Source organism: Capsella rubella, unplaced genomic scaffold (assembly GCF_000375325.1).
Source record: "Capsella rubella cultivar Monte Gargano unplaced genomic scaffold, Caprub1_0 scaffold_3, whole genome shotgun sequence".
In the NCBI taxonomy this organism is placed as follows: Eukaryota; Viridiplantae; Streptophyta; class Magnoliopsida; order Brassicales; family Brassicaceae; genus Capsella; species Capsella rubella.
In genome coordinates this window covers 2,512,240-2,530,376 of record NW_006238921.1, presented here as the reverse complement: position 1 = coordinate 2,530,376, position 18,137 = coordinate 2,512,240, and the positions used below count along the sequence as shown (strand labels likewise).

Genomic DNA, 18,137 nt, shown 5'->3' with positions numbered 1-18,137 from the left:
CCCCAGCTTTCTAAATCCGTTAAGTATTGAGATTTGGCTACACCTATGTGCGAAAAACCTGTAGACCATAATGCTCACACACAAATCCAACCTTAATTGATTCGAAGATTTTTCAATACAAACAAAGAGGGGACAATACAAACATTCACTAAGGATTGGACCTGAATGGATTTCGTTGGTTTGATCTTGGATCTACTCTTGGCGATGATGCATTGTATCCATGAAGCATTTCTCTGATCTTTGAGTACATCACTGCTTGTGACGCCTCACCACCATTTCCACCACTTTCCTGCTCTTTTATCTTTTCAAACAGATACTCTTTCTCTGCCTCTGCCTCGCTCAGCCTCAGTTTCAAGTAGTTGCTCGCATATTCCTCTTCCGTTTTCTCCTTTTTCGCTTTTACAATCCTCTCCAATCTCTCTGCTTCTACTTTCGCCTCATTAGCTTTTAACTGAAACATCTCTGACTCAGCTTGCTTCAGCCTCACTATCCTCTCCACCTCTTCTATCTGTTGTTTCTTCTTCTGCCTCTCCATCTTCAGTTCTGCCACTTGCTTTGCTTTCTCTTCCACCTCTCTCTCGCATTCCTCTAGCCCCATTCGCGCTTTCTTGTACATCCTCATCTTTTCCTCACCCACTATTTCCATTTTCCTCAGTGTTTCCTTTACAACTTCAGCAATTCTGTTGCATGCATCTTGGGGAGCTATCGTTCCTCCACCTTCTCCGCTTTCAAGGCTCTTTGGAGAGTCCAATTCAATTTCTTCACACACAACACATTGTTAAGATTAAACTGAGTAACCCTTATAATATTTATATATTCAACAGTAGTGAACGGGTTTACCTTGGAAAAACATCAGTATCAACTTGGCAGCTGTTGCTTCCGCCAGTCCACCTTTAATCTTGTCAATAAGCTCCTCACACTTCCAGAATAACTTCCGGCCTCTTGTATCTTCGCTTCCACGGAAAATCCTACTCACAAAGTCAAGTTCCTTCATCAAAGATTCCCTATCCCAGTTTGGTGCACAGTGCTGAAACACATCTTTAACCCAGCCTAGTAATTCAGAAGTATGGTTGCACGCTCGACACTTGAACAGCATTTCTCCCATCCCAGATACACTCTTGGCAGAAACTCCCATCAAAATCTCTCCATCCCTTATAGCACAATCCGTATGAGTCCAATGAGAGCACACGTCACAGCCAATCCAGCGGCATGTGTTAACCGCAAAGTCAAACTTGTTACAGATCACACACATGCACAGGTTGCAGAAGCCTTTCCTGTTGGTGCAAATCTCGCAGGGACAACCATCAGCCGGGAGTTCGTTTTGGCAGGCTATGTTTCTGCATCTCTTGTAAACAAAGATCTCGATGAGAGATGTCTGAGAGAGATTGATGTTTGGATGCAAGAATGCTTGGATTCCAGTGTTTATAACCACAAGGATTTCAAGCTGCACTCTGTGGGCCCTGACAAGTGTCTTTGAAGTTAAATCAGATCTCGTCTGGACAAACTTCTGCAGAAACATAAACTCATCTATAGGCTGCGTACCATTACCCTCAAGGATAGCCTTAAGGCCGTTCTTTAACTCCTCGAGATACTCTTCTGGTAACCGGTGCATTCTCTCAGCGACTGTGTCCACTCTCTCTCTAGCTATGTCCCCTAGTGATACCTTATCGGCAATGGAAACATGGCGGACCACAAGTTGGTCATGAGAGTCAGGACCTGACTTTCCGCTCTCTGCCTTCTTTCCCATAATAGATTTAGAGGTCGGCCAAGTTTCTTGAGAGCTGGCACTTTCAGCTGGGGATTCACGCACAATGCCAGAATTAGATCGTGACAAGTGGGGATCCGAAGACACAAGTGAAAGAGAAGTTTGTAGTTGCTGGCGTGGAGGCAGCATCTGGTGGGGAAGATTGGATCCAGAGGATGTGCCCATCAATTTAGTGCTGCAGACACTGAAATTGCGTCAGTGTTAGATTTCACTGCAAGATGCTGAGCACAAAAAGTAAAGACAAAAAGTTTTCAAAACACACACGACACAACAACACTAAAAGAAGAATGAACAGGTACATGTGTAATCAGACAATCTAGATAATGCATTTCTGACCTGAAAACGATTAAACATGGCCTGCCTACTCGTAAACAAATGTGGTCAGACACATTTCAGTACAATTGCGGTTACCTAAGTAAAATTATTACAATCAAACTTGAATGCCTTTTACTGTCTACCAAATGTAATTAAGGGTTCTAATTCAGGAAAGCCCTAAGCATTTTGCCAAATCCCTAGATTTCCACCGACAGAAAAAAAAAAAAAAAAAAAAACTAAATCCTAGGTTCAAATTAAGCTGAGATCAATCACTAGAAAAACAGAAACATAGGACAAAGTAACACCAAGCAGGCGAAGTTGCTCGAATCAATTTGGCTCGTAAATTGAACGCTAGAAAAGTCAAACACAAAGCTTCGAATCTTGCAAGCAACCAGCACAAAATACACGCTCGTAACTGAAGAAACCCTCAAAATTATGCATCCAACTCGATCTGGAAAGTAGACGACTCTGTCTCCTATCACCGAGGACCAGCCTCGAACATTCAAATACTTGTTGCTGTATTCTCATCAGACAAAGATAAAGCACCAAACAGAAGAAAAAAAAAGGAGACAGACAGCCGTAAGGTGCACCGGAAACATAAGGACTCACCGGAGAGACGACTGGAGACGTTATGAGACGCAGAGGACGAACTAGGAAACCGTGAGAAACCCAAGGGAAAGGGAAACATTAATTCGAAACACTTCTATCAGCAAAAAAAAAACATACAGCTGGCAGAAAAACATACAGCTGGCAGAAAAACATACAGCTGGCAGTTCTTTATGTCTGAAGGTTAACCTGGGCAACCGGTACCCTTCGACTTGAGTTGACTTTTAGAAACGCGTTCAACGGTTTGTGTCGAATCTGTCCAAAACCAACTCAATTCATACGCAAAACAACGCCCCCGCATTTAATTTACTATTATCATACGTCCTATAGTTTTAGATTATCTTTCTAAAATAAAACTCCCAACTGCGGGAGGTCTACGGTTATTATTGTAATTATCGACCAGGATCAACGTTAACAAGCTCAACATTCTCAATCTCCTAAACAGCGAACAGAGATTATATCATTGGCTCATATTGCCCATTGTTGCTCCATTTAGACTTCTACTTTTGCTGCTACTGCTAATAAAAAGATGAAATATGAATGAAAGCGGGAACATAAACGTTAGGTTGCTCTTCATTTCTTCCCATCCACTTCAACTGGTTCAACCACTTCAGCTTCAAAGGTCTCTGTATCGTGAGATTGTGCCATCTGCTGTTGCTGCGACTGCACCTCAGGGCTTGACCATTTCCCGGAAAGTGCTTTTCCCATCATCTCATATATCTTCCCACCGAGCTCTGCTGGATTCTCGGGCTGTACGTAATGAGAAACAACTGTTAGGTTTTACAATCCTTTACCCATTCCATTTTTAGAGACAGAGACAAGAAAGAGTGTTGGTGTAGGACTCACTGTGAACCCACTAGAGACTAGTGCTGCATCATACATAAGATCTATGGCTCTCATTGCATCTTCGTCATCTGGGTTACTCTTGTAAGCAGCCTGCGCAGTGAAAGAAGAAACCAAGTCAAGTCTCATAAGGCGGGTCTTAGAATTATTATGACAGCCAGGATTCAGACATGTTGAATGGTGAATTTACGTTTATGCTCTTGATAATCGAGTGGTCAGGATTGATCTCAAACACTCTTCTCCCTTTCATGAACTCGAGGCTTGTTGTGTCACCAGTTGATTGTGCCTTCATTAGCCTGTCGAGATAATGTATTCTGTGTTATTTCACCAGGAGAAAAAGGGAGAAAGCAAAACCTTACTTCGGATAAAGGTTAGATCTTACCTCTCCATATTGGCTGACCAACCAAATTTACCAGATACAAGAACACAGGGGGAAGAGCTAAGACGGTTGGATATTTGAACATTGGCAACCTTATCACCCAGTCGTTTCTTTATCCAATCACAAGTCTGTGCAAATTCCTTTTTCACGGCTGCCTCTTTCTCCTCGTTCTTGTCTCCTGTCAGTACAAGATCATAGCCAGAATTTGTTATTATATGTTGTAATGGGATTACCTGACATATTAAATCAAGGGAATTGCATCAGGCACTTACCTAGATCCAAGTCTTCCTTGCTGATATCTACAAAATCCTTCTCCTTATAAGCTTTTAGACTCTGTATGGCCACTTCATCAATAGGTTCTACCAAATATAGTACCTACGTTCACAGGACAAAGAAATGCATATCAATCACCTCTGAGCTAATATGAGTATTTGCAAGGAAGAACAGAATGTGACTCCATTCAGAAGAGTAACACATACTTCAAGTCCCTTCTCCAGAATCTTCTCGAGGAAAGGTGCATTTTTAGCACTTGTAATGCTGTCAGAAGCAATGTAATATATGGCTTTCTGTTCAGGTTTCATGTTCTCAACATACTCATCCAAGCTGATCATGTCATTCTCACTCTGAGAGGAGAAAAATCGAAGAAGTGGAGCTATACGCTTGTGGTTTTCACGGTCCTCAATGCACCCCAGTTTTAAATGTTTGCCAAAATTTTCCCAAAACTTCTCATAGTCCTGTAAGCGTATAAAAAAGTCGTCAGGAAAATCATCACCAGAGAGTAGCAGTTTCTAAAGTGAATAAATAAGATCAACTGTAAGCAAAGGGAAACAACAGTTCTGAAGCATACTTCTCTGTTTTCACTTAAGGATATGCCCAAAATCATATCAAAAGCCTTCCTCACTAGACGTTTCTTCATGATCCGCACCTTGAAGACAGAACAAAAATCGTAAGCTAAACATAGCATTGCACTAACACTACAACAATACAGAACATATATCATAAAGGCTTTGAATAAGAATTAGTTTGCACTTACAATGCGACTTTCTTGAAGAATCTCACGGGACACATTAAGTGGGAGATCATGTGAGTCCACCACACCTTTAATAAAGCTCAAGTATCGAGGAAACTGTCCACAAACAAAACAAAAGTTGATATCAATATAATCAGAAAGACAAAGGTTCCTTGAAAGCAATTTTAACCACACTATAAGGAACTTTTCTCACCAGCTCCCCATCAAAGTCATCTGAAATGAAAACTCGTTTTACGTAGAGCCTAATATTCTTTGTCTTTTGATTGACCAAGTCATCCTTCCCCATTGGTGAGACTGGTGGCACGTAAAGGATAGACCTAAACTCTACCTCCCCCTACAGTAGGAGCATTGCCAATAATTTAAGAACATTATATTATTTTGTGGATCCATTTACGAAGCATAATTATTCGGTTGTTCAATGGAATTAACCAACTTGAGATGTATTTCCTCAAAAGTACCTCTGTCGTGAAATGGGAGGATGCCAACGGGTCCAAATACTCATTGAAAGCTTTTCTGTAAAACTCATTGTATTCTTCTGTTGTCACTTCTTTAGGGTTACGAAGCTGCAATAAATAAAATAAACTGATGAATTCATCCTATATTGCTGATATAAAGTGCACGCAAATACATCGAATAGTCCTTACCCAAATTGGTTGTGTCTCATTGGTAAGCTCCCAATCCCAGTATCTCTCAACAACCTTCTTGGTCTTCTTCTTTTTCTGTAACAAGAAAAATAATTGCCAAGTCCTAAGCCAACTATTTTACACATCTAGCTATTCTCTAATGCTGAGACAGATATCTTCCTGATACTGATCAAATATATTTCTCAGTACAGACAAAGAGAAGCAGGTATACCTCAGTTTGGTCATCTTGATCATCTTTTTTTGTCTCAGTTGGATCATCTTCAACCTCAACCTGCAACAAATATACAAAGCCAGGTATTAAGATAAGAATCTTAATATTAGTTGTATCTCACACAAGAGAACATATATTTAAGTTTCAGATATCTGGCAATTCTGATGAGCATACCTCTTTTGTGTATCCTTTTTCCTGCCACGTGTAAATAGGGAAAGAAACAAACTGAGAATAGTTTTTCACGAGCTTCTGAATTCGCTCAGGATCTGCAAAGTTTTTGGCATCTTCCTGTATTGAAGAAAAAGTACAGAAAAATCTAGGATGTCAGGTCTCATGAGGGAACAAATACTCGGGATTGAGCTACAAAGTAAATGTCAAAGCATAACAAACCTTAAGATGCAAAGTAATACGAGTTCCTCTAGGGATGAGAGTCTGTGGATCTGTCTCTTCCTGAATGGTAAAACTGCTTGAATTTGCTTCCCCTTCCCATACATATTGCTTATCCGACTTAGGGCTCTTGGTTGAGACAATTACCTTCAAAATATAGACAGATATGTATTACACAAGTGGAGAGGTGAGTAAATCAATAAAAGTGATCTACAGACGTGACAAGATAAGAACTTACCCGATCTGCAACCAAAAAAGCTGAATAGAACCCCACACCAAATTGACCAATTAAATTGTTGTCACCGCCAGCATCCTTGCTATCCTGAAATAATTACAACAATGCTTAGTTGATCCAGTGGTTCCAAGAATTTGTTTAGGGAAATAAGAGTATCAGAGAAACCAGTAAGACCTTTAAAGCTTTCATGAACTTGGCAGTTCCACTTTGTGCAATAGTCCCAAGACAGTCAACTAATTCTTGCCGTGTCATACCAATACCCGAATCACTGAGAGAAAAAGCATTGGCAGCAATATTAGTTATACAGTTACAGTTGGTCAAAACAAAATTCCCACATTCAAAGCAGAAGAGAATAAGACCTACGTGAGAGTTATGACTCCATTCTCCTTATCAGCATAGATGCGTATATCAAGGTTAGCACAATCTTTTGAAATCTCGGAGTCAGTTACGCTCAAGTAACGCAGCTTATCCAGTGCATCACTAGCATTGCTGTTGAACAAAAAACCAAGAAAAATAAAGATTATCAACAAACAAAGTATGAAACTGTTACACAATGACCTTACAAAACCAAAAGGATAAATAATAAAAGGGTACCTAATAAGCTCGCGAAGAAACACCTCCTTATTGCTATATAAGCTGTTAACAATAAGGTCCATGAGGCGACTAACCTGCGAATAATTACAAGCATGAGTGACAGTGACACACACAACTTTGATCACAAAACAAATTAAACACAAAGATGAGACGTACTTCAGCTTGATACTCGAATTTCTCAGCCGGTGGAGGAGCCTGAGAGGAGGAATCTGATGCTGCTGCACTGGACTCATACCGATGTCCCATAAACCAATTGGTTTTCATGTTCAAATGAGCCAAGGACCCACTAGATTGTCCATTGGTTAAGGATGATGAGTACCATCTCGATTCAGTGCCACTTCTCTTCAAGTCCTGAAACGGGGGGGGGGGGAAAAAGGAGTCACGCTCTAAGTAATCCAATCAAGCAGGTAGCCAAAACTGACAGTGTGATTTAATGATGATTTATATTTTTAAGCGTAACATATCACCCGACAGCCAATTGGCAACTAAATCGAGACACAATATTCGAAAAGTAACGATCTACAGAGGAAAAAGAAAAGCCCAAAAGCGACGAAGAAATTGGGGGAATGGAAGTGAATACCGTAGCAGATGGGGAAGAGCGGGGGATGGAGGAAGCTGCGGCGGCAACGCGGAAGCTTCGGTCACCGGAGCGTAGAAGGGTAGAGACGGAACGTTTCGAGAGCCTGATCATAGTCGCACACTTGAATGAATACTCGGAGTAAGTAAAAACGACGGAGGACTTCGATTTTGGTAGCACTGAGATTGAGTTGCGGAAAATGGGTTTTAGTAGGGTTTTTGTGGCCTCAAAGGCGAAGCTTCTGGATTTGAAGGGCACTTTCGGTATTTATTAAGTAATGGCCAATGGGAGTTTCCAAGATTCAAGCTAAACAGCGATGCCTGCCTCCGGTGGACTAAAAGGGTAATTCCGTCATTTTAGTCAGTCTCTCCGTCCTTGCGAGCTAATCCGGTTCGATCGTGAATCAGTAGTTAACCCGATTGATTTCAGAGCTATTCAATTTTGGAGGCAAACTGTATATTTTTTGAGTTTTGGTCTTGGTTTTTGAGTTTCATAAACAAGATATTTGTTGATACTTTTACCATTGCTGTACCGCAATTAAAACTCCCAAACAGTTGTATTAAACTTTTGATCATTTTGATCTACAGATAATAGATCCTTCAAAGATTATCCTAATTAAACCCTTGTAATTGCTTTAGACGGTGTGCAATGAGCAAAATAGCTGAGAGGAAAAGACACCAACATCCAAACGATATCCCAACAAAAACATGTACCAAAATCACAGTACCACAAAAGGGGTGAATATAAGATGTCCAACCAAAAATGTGATATGTCCAGCTGCATTGACATATAGATCAATGGGTTGATTGGACAACACGAACCAAAACTTCTTCAATCAAAGCTGAAGTGATGACAAGCATAAAGAAGTTAATTTGTGCCATCAAACATATAAACCATATCTAGAATATACAACAGATAAATCAGCGGTTTCAATGTTGCATATACCATGAGTATGGTGAGATGTACGATTAATCTTTGACTAGACTTGTTTCCAAATAGTTTTGATATACCTATAATTAACTAAATATACATGTATTAAGACCATATTTTGATGTTGAATTAGTTTTTTATTGTGTGTGTAGAAAAAAAAAAAACTCACATGACGACGGTAGATCTGATTTTTTGTTTGAACATGCCTTTCCTCTATCGTCCATCTGGGATCAAATCTTGTTTTTTTTTCTTACTCATGTTAAAGAAAAATGATAGTGAAAATCAAACACTTGAGATATACGTAAACAAACACTTACGCTTGTTATTTTTACAACTTTATATATCTCCCTTAATATTGTGGTTTATAAAAACTGTATGTTCATTTGTTTGCCACTTCAGTGAAAATAATGAAGGGGTGAAAAAAGTTTCTAAAATGCTAATCTCCAAAGAGGAACATGGAATGAGCTATATGCCAACGTCTCCATCAATACTATTTCTCGGAAATTCTGGACCAAGAGAATGTTTCAATACTATTTCGAATTTCGATCCCAAGAACATTGAGTTGACCCTGTTTCTGAAATATGTTAACCACTTAGAGTATGTCCACTTTTTTTTTTTATAACTTTTGTAACCTATATGTAATTTTTATTAGTGTCCAACATCATTGGAACATGTTAATCAATCAGGGAGACCACAAAAATGTCATTGGGTTTTCAACATTACATATACAGTAGTATAATCAAATTACTACTTCCGATTAGTCACACTATTACCAGTCACATAAATATTGCACAAGCCACAGTTGAGTGTATCTGAGAGCAAGCTTCGTATACACCAAAATACAAAACGCATAATTTTGTTTCTCTTGCAAGATTTTACCAAGCCAAACAGCTTTTTTTTGGCTTGAGTTTGTTCTTCCTAGTGCATGTGCCACAACAAACTCAAACCAAAGAAAAAAAAAAGGAAAAAAAAAAAGAAGAGAAGAGAAGACAAGAGAAGAGAGACAAGTACGTACATAAACAACCCAAAGTGTAATGTCAAGATTCAAGCTTGAGAGATACAACACGAGACTGTCGGTTGCGTTTAGCTGCCTTAACAAAGACTACCGATAGACAAGACGGTGCCCACCACGGCCGTCGAACTCTTTGCTCACCTTTCAAGCAAGCCACTGTCAAACACATACATTTCTTTCCTTAGTCAACTTCCTGCAAAGATTTAAGCTGAGAGGGAAGAAAAGTAGAGAGAAAAAGAACCTTTAATCCTTCTGAGTTCTTTACAGAGGGTGATGAAGTCTCCCCACTTCATGTGATGCCTCCTTATGAAGTGAAGGATCTGCTCGGTTGTAAACACAGACATGCTTTCTAGATATTCTCCATTGACACCATTTTCTTTGAAAATCGGGCGGTAGCTCCCAAGGTTTATCTCTTCGAGCCAAGACCCGACATCCTGAAGAAAAATTAGCAGCAGCACATAAGGCCCAGATTCTCCATATGAGTGGACTAACTCTATTTATCTCACGCAGAGCATACTTAAAAGCTATTTATCAGATCTAACAAGTAAATGGATATTATCAACTTCACTCTACAAAGATGAATTTCAGTAATCATCCAGCACTGACCCTTTCCAGGAATTTTCTATTTGCCTGAAAAGCAAATCAGCAAGTGACACATGCAAACATCACTGAAAACACACACACCAGTGAGACACTGAGGTACGACTAATTACTGAGTATAATTAACATCAGTAGCAAAGACAGATCCCCATGGAGTCTAAAGCAAATGACCAATAGTGGGACGATAGCTAAAGGAAAAAGTAAGTTGCATTGCAGGGATGTAAATAATTGCAATCAAAGGTGAAATAAGACGATTGAGGTTAGATTTGATCTTGTGTAAGAACCAGTAGAGTACTCCCCAAAAAAGTAGTAATATAAATCAATAAAGATATCCCAGTTGGTAAGGAGTGAAATGGATCTCCAACAAACAAAACTAAGACAAACTAGAGAGGGTCATACCTGAATCAGATCAAACTGGATTGAATTCAGTAATAGGTATATTAAAAAACAGGCAAAAATGAATGAATAACAAGGAGTCTGCAAGAACAGGCAATCAAAGAAACAAACAAGCGTAAACTGATGAATCAAAGGCGAAACATAAGAGGAAGAGAAGGGGGATTGGATTGGATTGGATTAGATAGAGAGAGATAGAGATAAAACACCTCGACAGTCCAGATGAAGAAATCAAGAGGCTCGGGAGGATGATCTCTGCTCATCCTTTCCTCCTCTGCACAAAAGTCCCAATACAATTCACCAAAAAGCATTATTAAATTTTCTTGTTTGAAAACACAGACAGAGCTGGGAATCAATTCTGAGAAGACGAAATCGAAATCATTATCTCTATTATGATGATGATGGTGAAGAAGAAGAAGAAGAAGGGGAGAAATGACATACCGAAGCGACAGCTGTGGGAGAGAGATCCGAAATTTAAGCTTTGATCTGAGTGAAACAAAAAACCCCAAACTTTTGATTTTCTCGGGAAACCAACGGAGAGAGAGAGAGAGAGAGAAGAACGGGATTCAGCGAACTTACAGTGCAAAATGCGTGAATTTGTTTTCTAGGGTTTGAAGAGAGAGAGAGAGAGAGAGAGAGAGAGAGAGAGAGAGAGAGAGAGAGAGAGAGGGAGATGGAGAAGGAGATGAGAGAGAGTTGGGTGAGGGACAAATGGGTCCACGAAGTGAAAGTGTGCTTTTTTTTTTGGCTCTTTTCTCTCTTCCTTCTTTTTCCCCGACTCCTCCACGCTCCTCTCCCGCCACCATGCGCCACCGTCTCTCCGTACCACGACCCTTTTAGAAAGATTTTTGTTCTAACAATATTTTCCCACCTTTTCTTATTTTACTTAAAATATATTTTTTAACATACAGTATATAGTAGTAGTAGATTTAACCCACATTGATATAAGGTTAAAAAACATCTCTATAAGTTTTCTTTTATGGTGCAGTACATAGGTCAGTTTGTCTAATTGTATAACGGTAAACAATACACTAAACTTTTTTTTTTTCCTTTTTTGTTTTCTTACATTAGAAACAACAGACTATAATGTATTTGATGATTCAACTAACTCTCTCCTTCTCATATATAGTATAAGATTTGACTCTTTTTCCCCCAATAATGAAACAAAAGTTGAGCTAGTGGACACTAAAATGAAAACTAAAACAAACAAACAAAAAATCATCAGCTTCTTCAAACAAGAAAATTTGCAATTTTTTAAAAAAATTTTGAATTGCTATGCTAGTCTAGTCACACTTATAATGAAAAATCCAATGAAATGTGTAAACCGATGTTACATGACTAGTACAACAGTATTAACAAAATATCATATTGATATATAAGTCCATCGAATTACGTGAAGATGTTAGACGGGTACCAAACTGACTTTGTCTGCTGTATCAGTATGGAATGACGAGTGAGACGAAGATATGAAGAAGGAAAACAAATGTTAGATTTTAGTAGATGATTTGGGAGTTTGCAGAAAACAGTTGAATGTTTCAAAGTCATTTACCAAACCCCAAAGCTGAGATACACGTGACCAACACTGCTCACACACACATTTGACCTTTGAGCTCAATCATGGACCACTAATCTTCTCTTCTTCCCAAGTCCATTTAATTCTTCTTTGCTGACCTCATCTCATTTCTCTTTTCTCCTCCCAAAATATCACAAATCCTTTTGTAACTTGTTTTGTCTTTTCACTTTAAACAGAGAGATCCAAGAAAGCAATGCATCCACAAAGAAGTAGGATCTCCCCCCCTCTTTTAACGAACGAGATATAATGTTTACAATTATGGCAAAATTAACACCTTTTCTAACACACAAAGCATGGAACATTAGAACAGAGGAGAAATGATTTTTGATTAGCTATTCTGTTCCGACTTCATATAGATTTCCCACAGATACAAATATGGTTAATCCCTTGCAAAACATGTTCCATCATGAAACTTTACTTCTATAAAACTCAAAGTCAGGATTCGTCTTCGCAGGCCTCTGCAGCTGAAATCTCAGAATCCAGTTTGCTCATCAGAGCCTCTGTCACATGCTTGGCCACAGAGATCATGTCAAGAATAACACTCGGGTCTAAGCCAGACCCGCCTCTTTTGGTTAACCCACATATATGGCCTACCCGGTTCACAGATATAGATACAGCTGAGCTCATCTGAGATTCCTCTTCAGCTGTTGCATCAACTATGTAATGTGCTCCCACCTGGCAAAACCAAGGACAAACATTTACATGGATGGCACATGATTAGTTAAATTGACCTATGAAGAAGATGTCAATGTGAATCAAGAGATCTGAGATGTGATTTACTTTTGTTAGCGTGACAATGACCGGGACACTGGAAGTGTCAAATTGTAGATACTCTTCGTCGCTGATGTCAATCTCTGGTTGCTCATCATCTGCCACTTCAGCTGAAACGTTGACTTTTGGGATGGCCGTGTTGGTTAAAGCAGCCTGCAGGAGTATAGTCAACAAGTTAAGCATGCAATCAACCATCAGGAAAGATGACTTTTTGGGTTTATTAAACTATCAATTTGCAACATATCATAAAACTACACAACCACTTAAGACAAATAGTTTGAGGCGCTGATCTACAATATTTAATGAAAGACCCGTTCCCATTCTTTTTTCCCTACATTCTATAGCCTTTCCTTCCTCATAATTCTCATAATCCTGATTGATGGATATGATTTACTCATTACCATTCACAACTACTCCTGGGACTGAGGGTTAAGACTGAAGAGATAAAACCAAACACATATCACAAGAATTACCTTAATGGCAGCACCCAGGGCATCCAACAGATTCCCATCTGAACTAATAACAAGGCCATCGATATAAAGGTCCCAGCAAACTTTTCCTTCTTTGATTAAAAGGGAAGATAAATTTATTCCAGCTCCTGTTACCAAAATTGAACTGCCATAAACATTACAAACTGAAAGCGTATCAATGCGCAAATAAAAATAACATTGCACAAACATGATTCCAGACCTGCTCCACTTTTCCCACCCAGAAGACATCTTTGAAGAGCCAAAGCAAGCTCAGAAGACAATTCCTCACCTCCTCTCCCCTAAGCAACAAAAAATTAGCCGCCTAGAGACTTAACAGCGTTGAGTTTTGGGAATCCAAAGAAAAGTTCTGATAACCAAAATCTCAGTTCCATATGCAAGAGAAACACCAAGAGAGCGAGAGAACAGATGTGACATGTGCTTGATAGAACCAAAATCAGGCAATATCATAGAAAAAGCTCACCCCAAATGTCGGTTCTGCTGTTGGACTGCAATCAATGAAGACTGCAACCTTTCCTTTATCGGGTTGGAGTGAACTTGGCCTTCCAATTTCAGCCTGCAATAGCATAAGATTACTGGGTAACATTTACAATAGAACCGTAACACTTCCGCTGCAGCAATGACAGTATGGAACAAAGGAAGTACGCACCTTAACACTAGCAATCACATCGGTACCACCTATCTTAACTCTCGCTGAACCATTAGCCTAGAGCCAGCAAAAAACAAGCATATCTGTTTAAACAACTGAGAGGTCGAAATGAGAAGCGGAGGAGCTCTCGTACATTTCATTACCTGCGGAATTACACCAGTTTCGACATAGATAGGACGGTAAGCCAATCTTTTCCGACCATCAGTTCGAAGATCTTGAGCAATCCCACCTTTAACGAAGTGTTGCTCTCCAACAGAAAGCCCCACCATTATTGCTGCGCCGAGACCAACAAAACGTCAGCTTCAGCAACCAATTAGATCAAATATCTACCGGAATTACAAATTTCGAAGTTCACGGATTGGTGCTAGGGTTTAACAAACAGCTCAAACAAAGTACACATCTTTATACAGTACAATCAAAACCCATTAATCTACTTTACCTTCCGGAGAATTCTATACAAGACTCAACACCCTAAAGATTTTCCGGCGACCGTAGCGGCAACTTTGTATTGGTTAGGTTAAGAGACGCTACAACTGACAACTGCCGTAGGGTTTAAAGATGGCGTGAACATAATTATTGACACTTGTTAAGGGTATTTTAGTCATTTACCGACTAACCATTTTTTTCCACAGCTTTTAGCGTTTTGGTGCTCTTCTGGTTTCTTCAATCTGCCGGGAAGAAGAGCGAGCTTGGTGCCGATGGGTCGTTCGAAACTAGCATCTCGTCCTGCTGATGCAGACCTGAATCCAGGGTTCGTGTAAAGTTTTCATTCTTTATCCGTTCTAGCTCGAAGCCGTCTAGGGTTTTCTGTGCTCAATTACTTGTCTTTGTCTTTGCGGAAACGTTTCAATCTATGGTAATTCAGTTAGCGGTGTTAGATTATCTGAAGCGGAGTTCTTTTGGCACTTGTGGGTTCTTGGTTTCATACTGCTTCAGTCTCTACTCTCTAGTCTTTATCCTAATTTGGTGATTTAAGCTGTTTCAGAAAATCGAAACGGAAGAAGATATCTTCGGGTTCCGATAATGCAGGAGCTTCAGTTCCCACCGGTATGTTTATATTTTATGAGCAATTAGATGTGATGGTCATAGGCGACAAATTCTTTCACTTCTAGTTGCTGTGGATAGTTATGCATTGGTATATTATCAAGCTGCCTTCCCCAAAGTAGTCACATTTTTGAATGACAGTGCTTTACATTATATTCATTACCAATACAATTTAGGAGGTGAAGCCGGGAATGAGAGGAAAGCTGGCCTTTACTGTTGTAACTATTGCGATAAAGATCTGTCTGGTTTGGTTCGTTTCAAATGTGCTGTTTGTATGGACTTTGACCTTTGTGTGGAATGCTTTTCTGTCGGCGTTGAACTTAATCGTCACAAGAACAGTCACCCATATCGGGTTATGGTTAGTTTCTAACTTAGACCAGTACTTTTGAATTCAACCAAACTCTCTGTCAGCTGAATTGTAGTAATTGGATAGTTCTATGGTTGTTTTTCTTTTTGTGAGGAATCTACCCTTCTCTGTCACAGGACAATTTATCTTTTCCGCTTGTTACTTCTGATTGGAATGCCGATGAAGAGATACTCCTTCTTGAAGTAATCGTTAAATTGTTTCTTATCTCATGTTGTTTGTCATTTTACGCTCCCGTGTTTGGATATAGGTTTTAGCTGACTATTTGGAAGTATATCTATGTATTAGGCCATTGCGACATACGGGTTTGGGAATTGGAAAGAAGTTGCAGACCATGTCGGCAGTAAGACTAAGACAGAGTGTATAGATCACTTCAATTCAGCATACATGCAATCACCATGCTTTCCACTTCCAGTAAGGACTGATGAAAACTACTGATCTCCAGATAGTTGACCCTAGCTCTTTTATTTACTCAAACTTCTCACTGTGTAGGACTTGTCCCGTACCTTTGGAAAGAGTAAAGAGGAGCTTCTTGCTATGAGTAAAGAGCATGCAGTAAAAACAGGTCAGCTTTGAATATATTACTGGAGGTTGCTTACTGATTTTGGACTCGTATATTAACCTTGGATGAAGAAATGGAGGAGACTGAGCTCATTTTCTGTTTGTCACAGAAATACCTGCACTTGTGAGGCTATCTCCGAAAGAAGAGTTACCTATGCCAGCTGAAATCAGGTATATACTTATGCTTGTGACAAAAATTTCTCTCATATACAATGTTAAATGCTCTTATTTTTAATCCTTTTCTGTTTCAATGGGCAGACACAAAGATTTGGGGAAGGAAGATGCAATAGATCAACCTTTGTCTGCCTTAGCTGGAGGTATGTGACACTTCTCATGAAATTCTTTTATCTAATATTAAATTCTAGGTGTTATCTGCTTTTAGTTTTATGGTTAAGAAAGCAAATCACCCGTCTTTTGTAATTGGACCTCATAAATGATCTCTTCCTTGGTTCCAAATGTAAAGTAATACTTTTTTCGACAGTCAAGAAGAAAGGCAATGTACCACAGGCTAAGGACATCACCAAGTTGGAAGGTTTGTATGTAGTGGAACAAGTTTGTATTCAAAGTGATAGTTGAGAGGAACAAAAACTATCTGTACTTACAAACATACAAATAGAAACTAAAAGTAGTCAATGGCCCTTGTGTCTCAGCTGCAAAACAACAATCTGACAGGAGTGTGGGGGAGAAAAAACTGAGACTTCCTGGAGAGAAAGTCCCATTAGTAACAGAGTTATATGGCTACAATCTAAAAAGGGAAGAATTTGAGATCGAACATGACAATGATGCTGAGCAACTGCTCGCTGACATGGAATTTAAAGATTCTGACACGGATGCTGAGCGTGAACAGAAGTTGCAGGTTCTTCATATTTACTCGAAAAGGTACACTTTTCACAGGAACAAACATTGTTTATCTAATGAATTTTTCTGTAAGCCAATGCTACAGCCAAGATTGTGCCTTGACTTTGTTGGCAGGCTTGATGAGAGGAAGCGGAGGAAGGAATTTGTTCTGGAAAGAAACCTGTTGTACCCTGATCAATATGAGATGAGCCTTTCAGCAGAGGAGAAAAAAATATATAAAAGCTGTAAAGTCTTTGCGCGATTTCACTCCAAAGAAGAGCACGAGGAACTCATTAAGAAAGTCATTGAGGAGCACCAAATTCTCAGAAGAATCCAGGATCTTCAGGTTTGATGCTTATACTTTTACCAAACTTGAGAACTCATTACAAAGTCTATTAGGTAAGGACATTAAGTTGAGCCTTTGGTATATGTGGTCAGGAAGCTAAAACTGCTGGTTGTAAGACATCTTCAGAAGCAAATAGATTTATAGAAGAGAAGAGAAAGAAGGAAGCTGAAGACAGTATTGTGCTGCGACTAAACCACGGTGCACCAGGCAGTATAGCTGGTAAAACACTAAAAAGTCCAAGAGGGTTACCCAGAAATTTGCAGCCCTTTGGTCCTGACCCACTCTCAAAGGTCACGCCTCCAACAATATATAGCGGTTTGGACAATTGGGATGTTAATGGTCTCCTTGGGGCTGACTTGCTCTCTGAGACCGTAAGAACAATAATTTTCAAACTTGGTGCTTCCTCATCGTATATGTATTTTTGTTAGTTTCTTGACATTATTCCCATGGTTTGAGCGATTGAAGCTGTGTGCAGGAAATAAAGATGTGCAACGAGACCAGAATACTGCCTGTACACTATTTGAAGATGCTAGAAATCTTAACAAGCGAGATAAAGAAGGGGCATATAAACAAAAAGTCTGATGCTTATAGCTTCTTCAAAGTAGAGCCGAGTAAAGTAGACAGAGTATATGATATGCTAATTCAGAAGGGAATAGGTGAGTCATCTTGACTCATTAGTTTCATGGTCCCTAACATGTTATTCTCAAACATATTTTAGCCATGTACATATAAAGGAAGGCGATGCTGATTTTGGGTCCATATCTTGTCCTCTTTTAGTTTTGTCTTGACAAAGTCTGATTGTTTTATCTCCTTCAAATGCTGTTTCAGATCTTGTTCTCTAGTTTTCTTTGCCAATATATATAACAAAAGCTTTACATACTACGTTTAAAGCCAATGCCCTCAATATAGTGCCGTGACTCATTAAAACTGCCGAATCTGATTCCTTAAAATTTTTGTATGAACAACAAGCCTGAGACATGGCA

General features: G+C 39.4%; 5 protein-coding genes across 6 annotated transcripts; 1 reads left to right on the top strand and 4 right to left on the bottom strand.

The window, feature by feature from the left end:
- Window positions 1–61: 61 nt before the first annotated feature.
- LOC17893285 (protein OBERON 1) lies at window positions 62–2,781 on the bottom strand. Its single transcript, XM_006297269.2, has 3 exons — window positions 2,690–2,781; window positions 841–1,949; window positions 62–759 (listed from the first exon to the last, which is right to left on the bottom strand). The coding sequence occupies exons 2-3, from the start codon at window positions 1,928–1,930 to the stop codon at window positions 149–151; spliced, it is 1,701 nt and encodes a 566-aa protein (XP_006297331.1). The 5' UTR covers window positions 1,931–1,949; window positions 2,690–2,781; the 3' UTR covers window positions 62–148.
- A 252-nt stretch (window positions 2,782–3,033) lies between these two features.
- LOC17892552 (heat shock protein 90-6, mitochondrial) lies at window positions 3,034–7,806 on the bottom strand. The gene is made up of 20 exons (XM_006299342.2): window positions 7,590–7,806; window positions 7,166–7,360; window positions 7,010–7,083; window positions 6,779–6,904; window positions 6,590–6,683; window positions 6,419–6,502; window positions 6,184–6,327; window positions 5,968–6,081; window positions 5,794–5,853; window positions 5,583–5,657; window positions 5,397–5,501; window positions 5,132–5,272; window positions 4,942–5,034; window positions 4,756–4,833; window positions 4,388–4,642; window positions 4,181–4,283; window positions 3,912–4,086; window positions 3,720–3,825; window positions 3,533–3,622; window positions 3,034–3,436 (listed from the first exon to the last, which is right to left on the bottom strand). The coding sequence occupies exons 1-20, from the start codon at window positions 7,698–7,700 to the stop codon at window positions 3,260–3,262; spliced, it is 2,400 nt and encodes a 799-aa protein (XP_006299404.1). The 5' UTR covers window positions 7,701–7,806; the 3' UTR covers window positions 3,034–3,259.
- A 1,441-nt stretch (window positions 7,807–9,247) lies between these two features.
- LOC17893706 lies at window positions 9,248–11,202 on the bottom strand. Of its 2 annotated transcripts, XM_006298759.2 has the most exons (5): window positions 11,101–11,202; window positions 10,963–11,007; window positions 10,731–10,795; window positions 9,770–9,962; window positions 9,248–9,684 (listed from the first exon to the last, which is right to left on the bottom strand). In XM_006298759.2, exons 3-5 carry the CDS (start codon window positions 10,782–10,784, stop codon window positions 9,554–9,556), a joined length of 378 nt encoding a protein of 125 aa, XP_006298821.1. In that variant the 5' UTR covers window positions 10,785–10,795; window positions 10,963–11,007; window positions 11,101–11,202; the 3' UTR covers window positions 9,248–9,553. The 2 variants fall into 2 exon arrangements, with proteins under 2 accessions (XP_006298821.1, XP_023642689.1); XM_023786921.1 differs by lacking the exons at window positions 10,963–11,007; window positions 11,101–11,202 and having other exon boundaries at window positions 10,731–10,847.
- A 1,167-nt stretch (window positions 11,203–12,369) lies between these two features.
- Window positions 12,370–14,535, bottom strand: LOC17891799 (exosome complex component RRP42). Its single transcript, XM_006298193.2, has 8 exons — window positions 14,442–14,535; window positions 14,146–14,276; window positions 14,003–14,059; window positions 13,817–13,909; window positions 13,556–13,634; window positions 13,339–13,463; window positions 12,875–13,018; window positions 12,370–12,769 (listed from the first exon to the last, which is right to left on the bottom strand). Exons 2-8 carry the CDS (start codon window positions 14,269–14,271, stop codon window positions 12,530–12,532), a joined length of 864 nt encoding a protein of 287 aa, XP_006298255.1. The 5' UTR covers window positions 14,272–14,276; window positions 14,442–14,535; the 3' UTR covers window positions 12,370–12,529.
- Window positions 14,536–14,652: 117 nt separating this feature from the next.
- On the top strand, window positions 14,653–18,033 carry LOC17892658 (transcriptional adapter ADA2a). Its single transcript, XM_006297309.2, has 13 exons — window positions 14,653–14,753; window positions 14,988–15,049; window positions 15,223–15,404; window positions 15,530–15,595; window positions 15,699–15,824; window positions 15,903–15,975; window positions 16,082–16,142; window positions 16,230–16,288; window positions 16,453–16,503; window positions 16,622–16,850; window positions 16,944–17,154; window positions 17,247–17,525; window positions 17,630–18,033. The coding sequence occupies exons 1-13, from the start codon at window positions 14,701–14,703 to the stop codon at window positions 17,822–17,824; spliced, it is 1,647 nt and encodes a 548-aa protein (XP_006297371.1). The 5' UTR covers window positions 14,653–14,700; the 3' UTR covers window positions 17,825–18,033.
- Window positions 18,034–18,137: the final 104 nt, after the last annotated feature.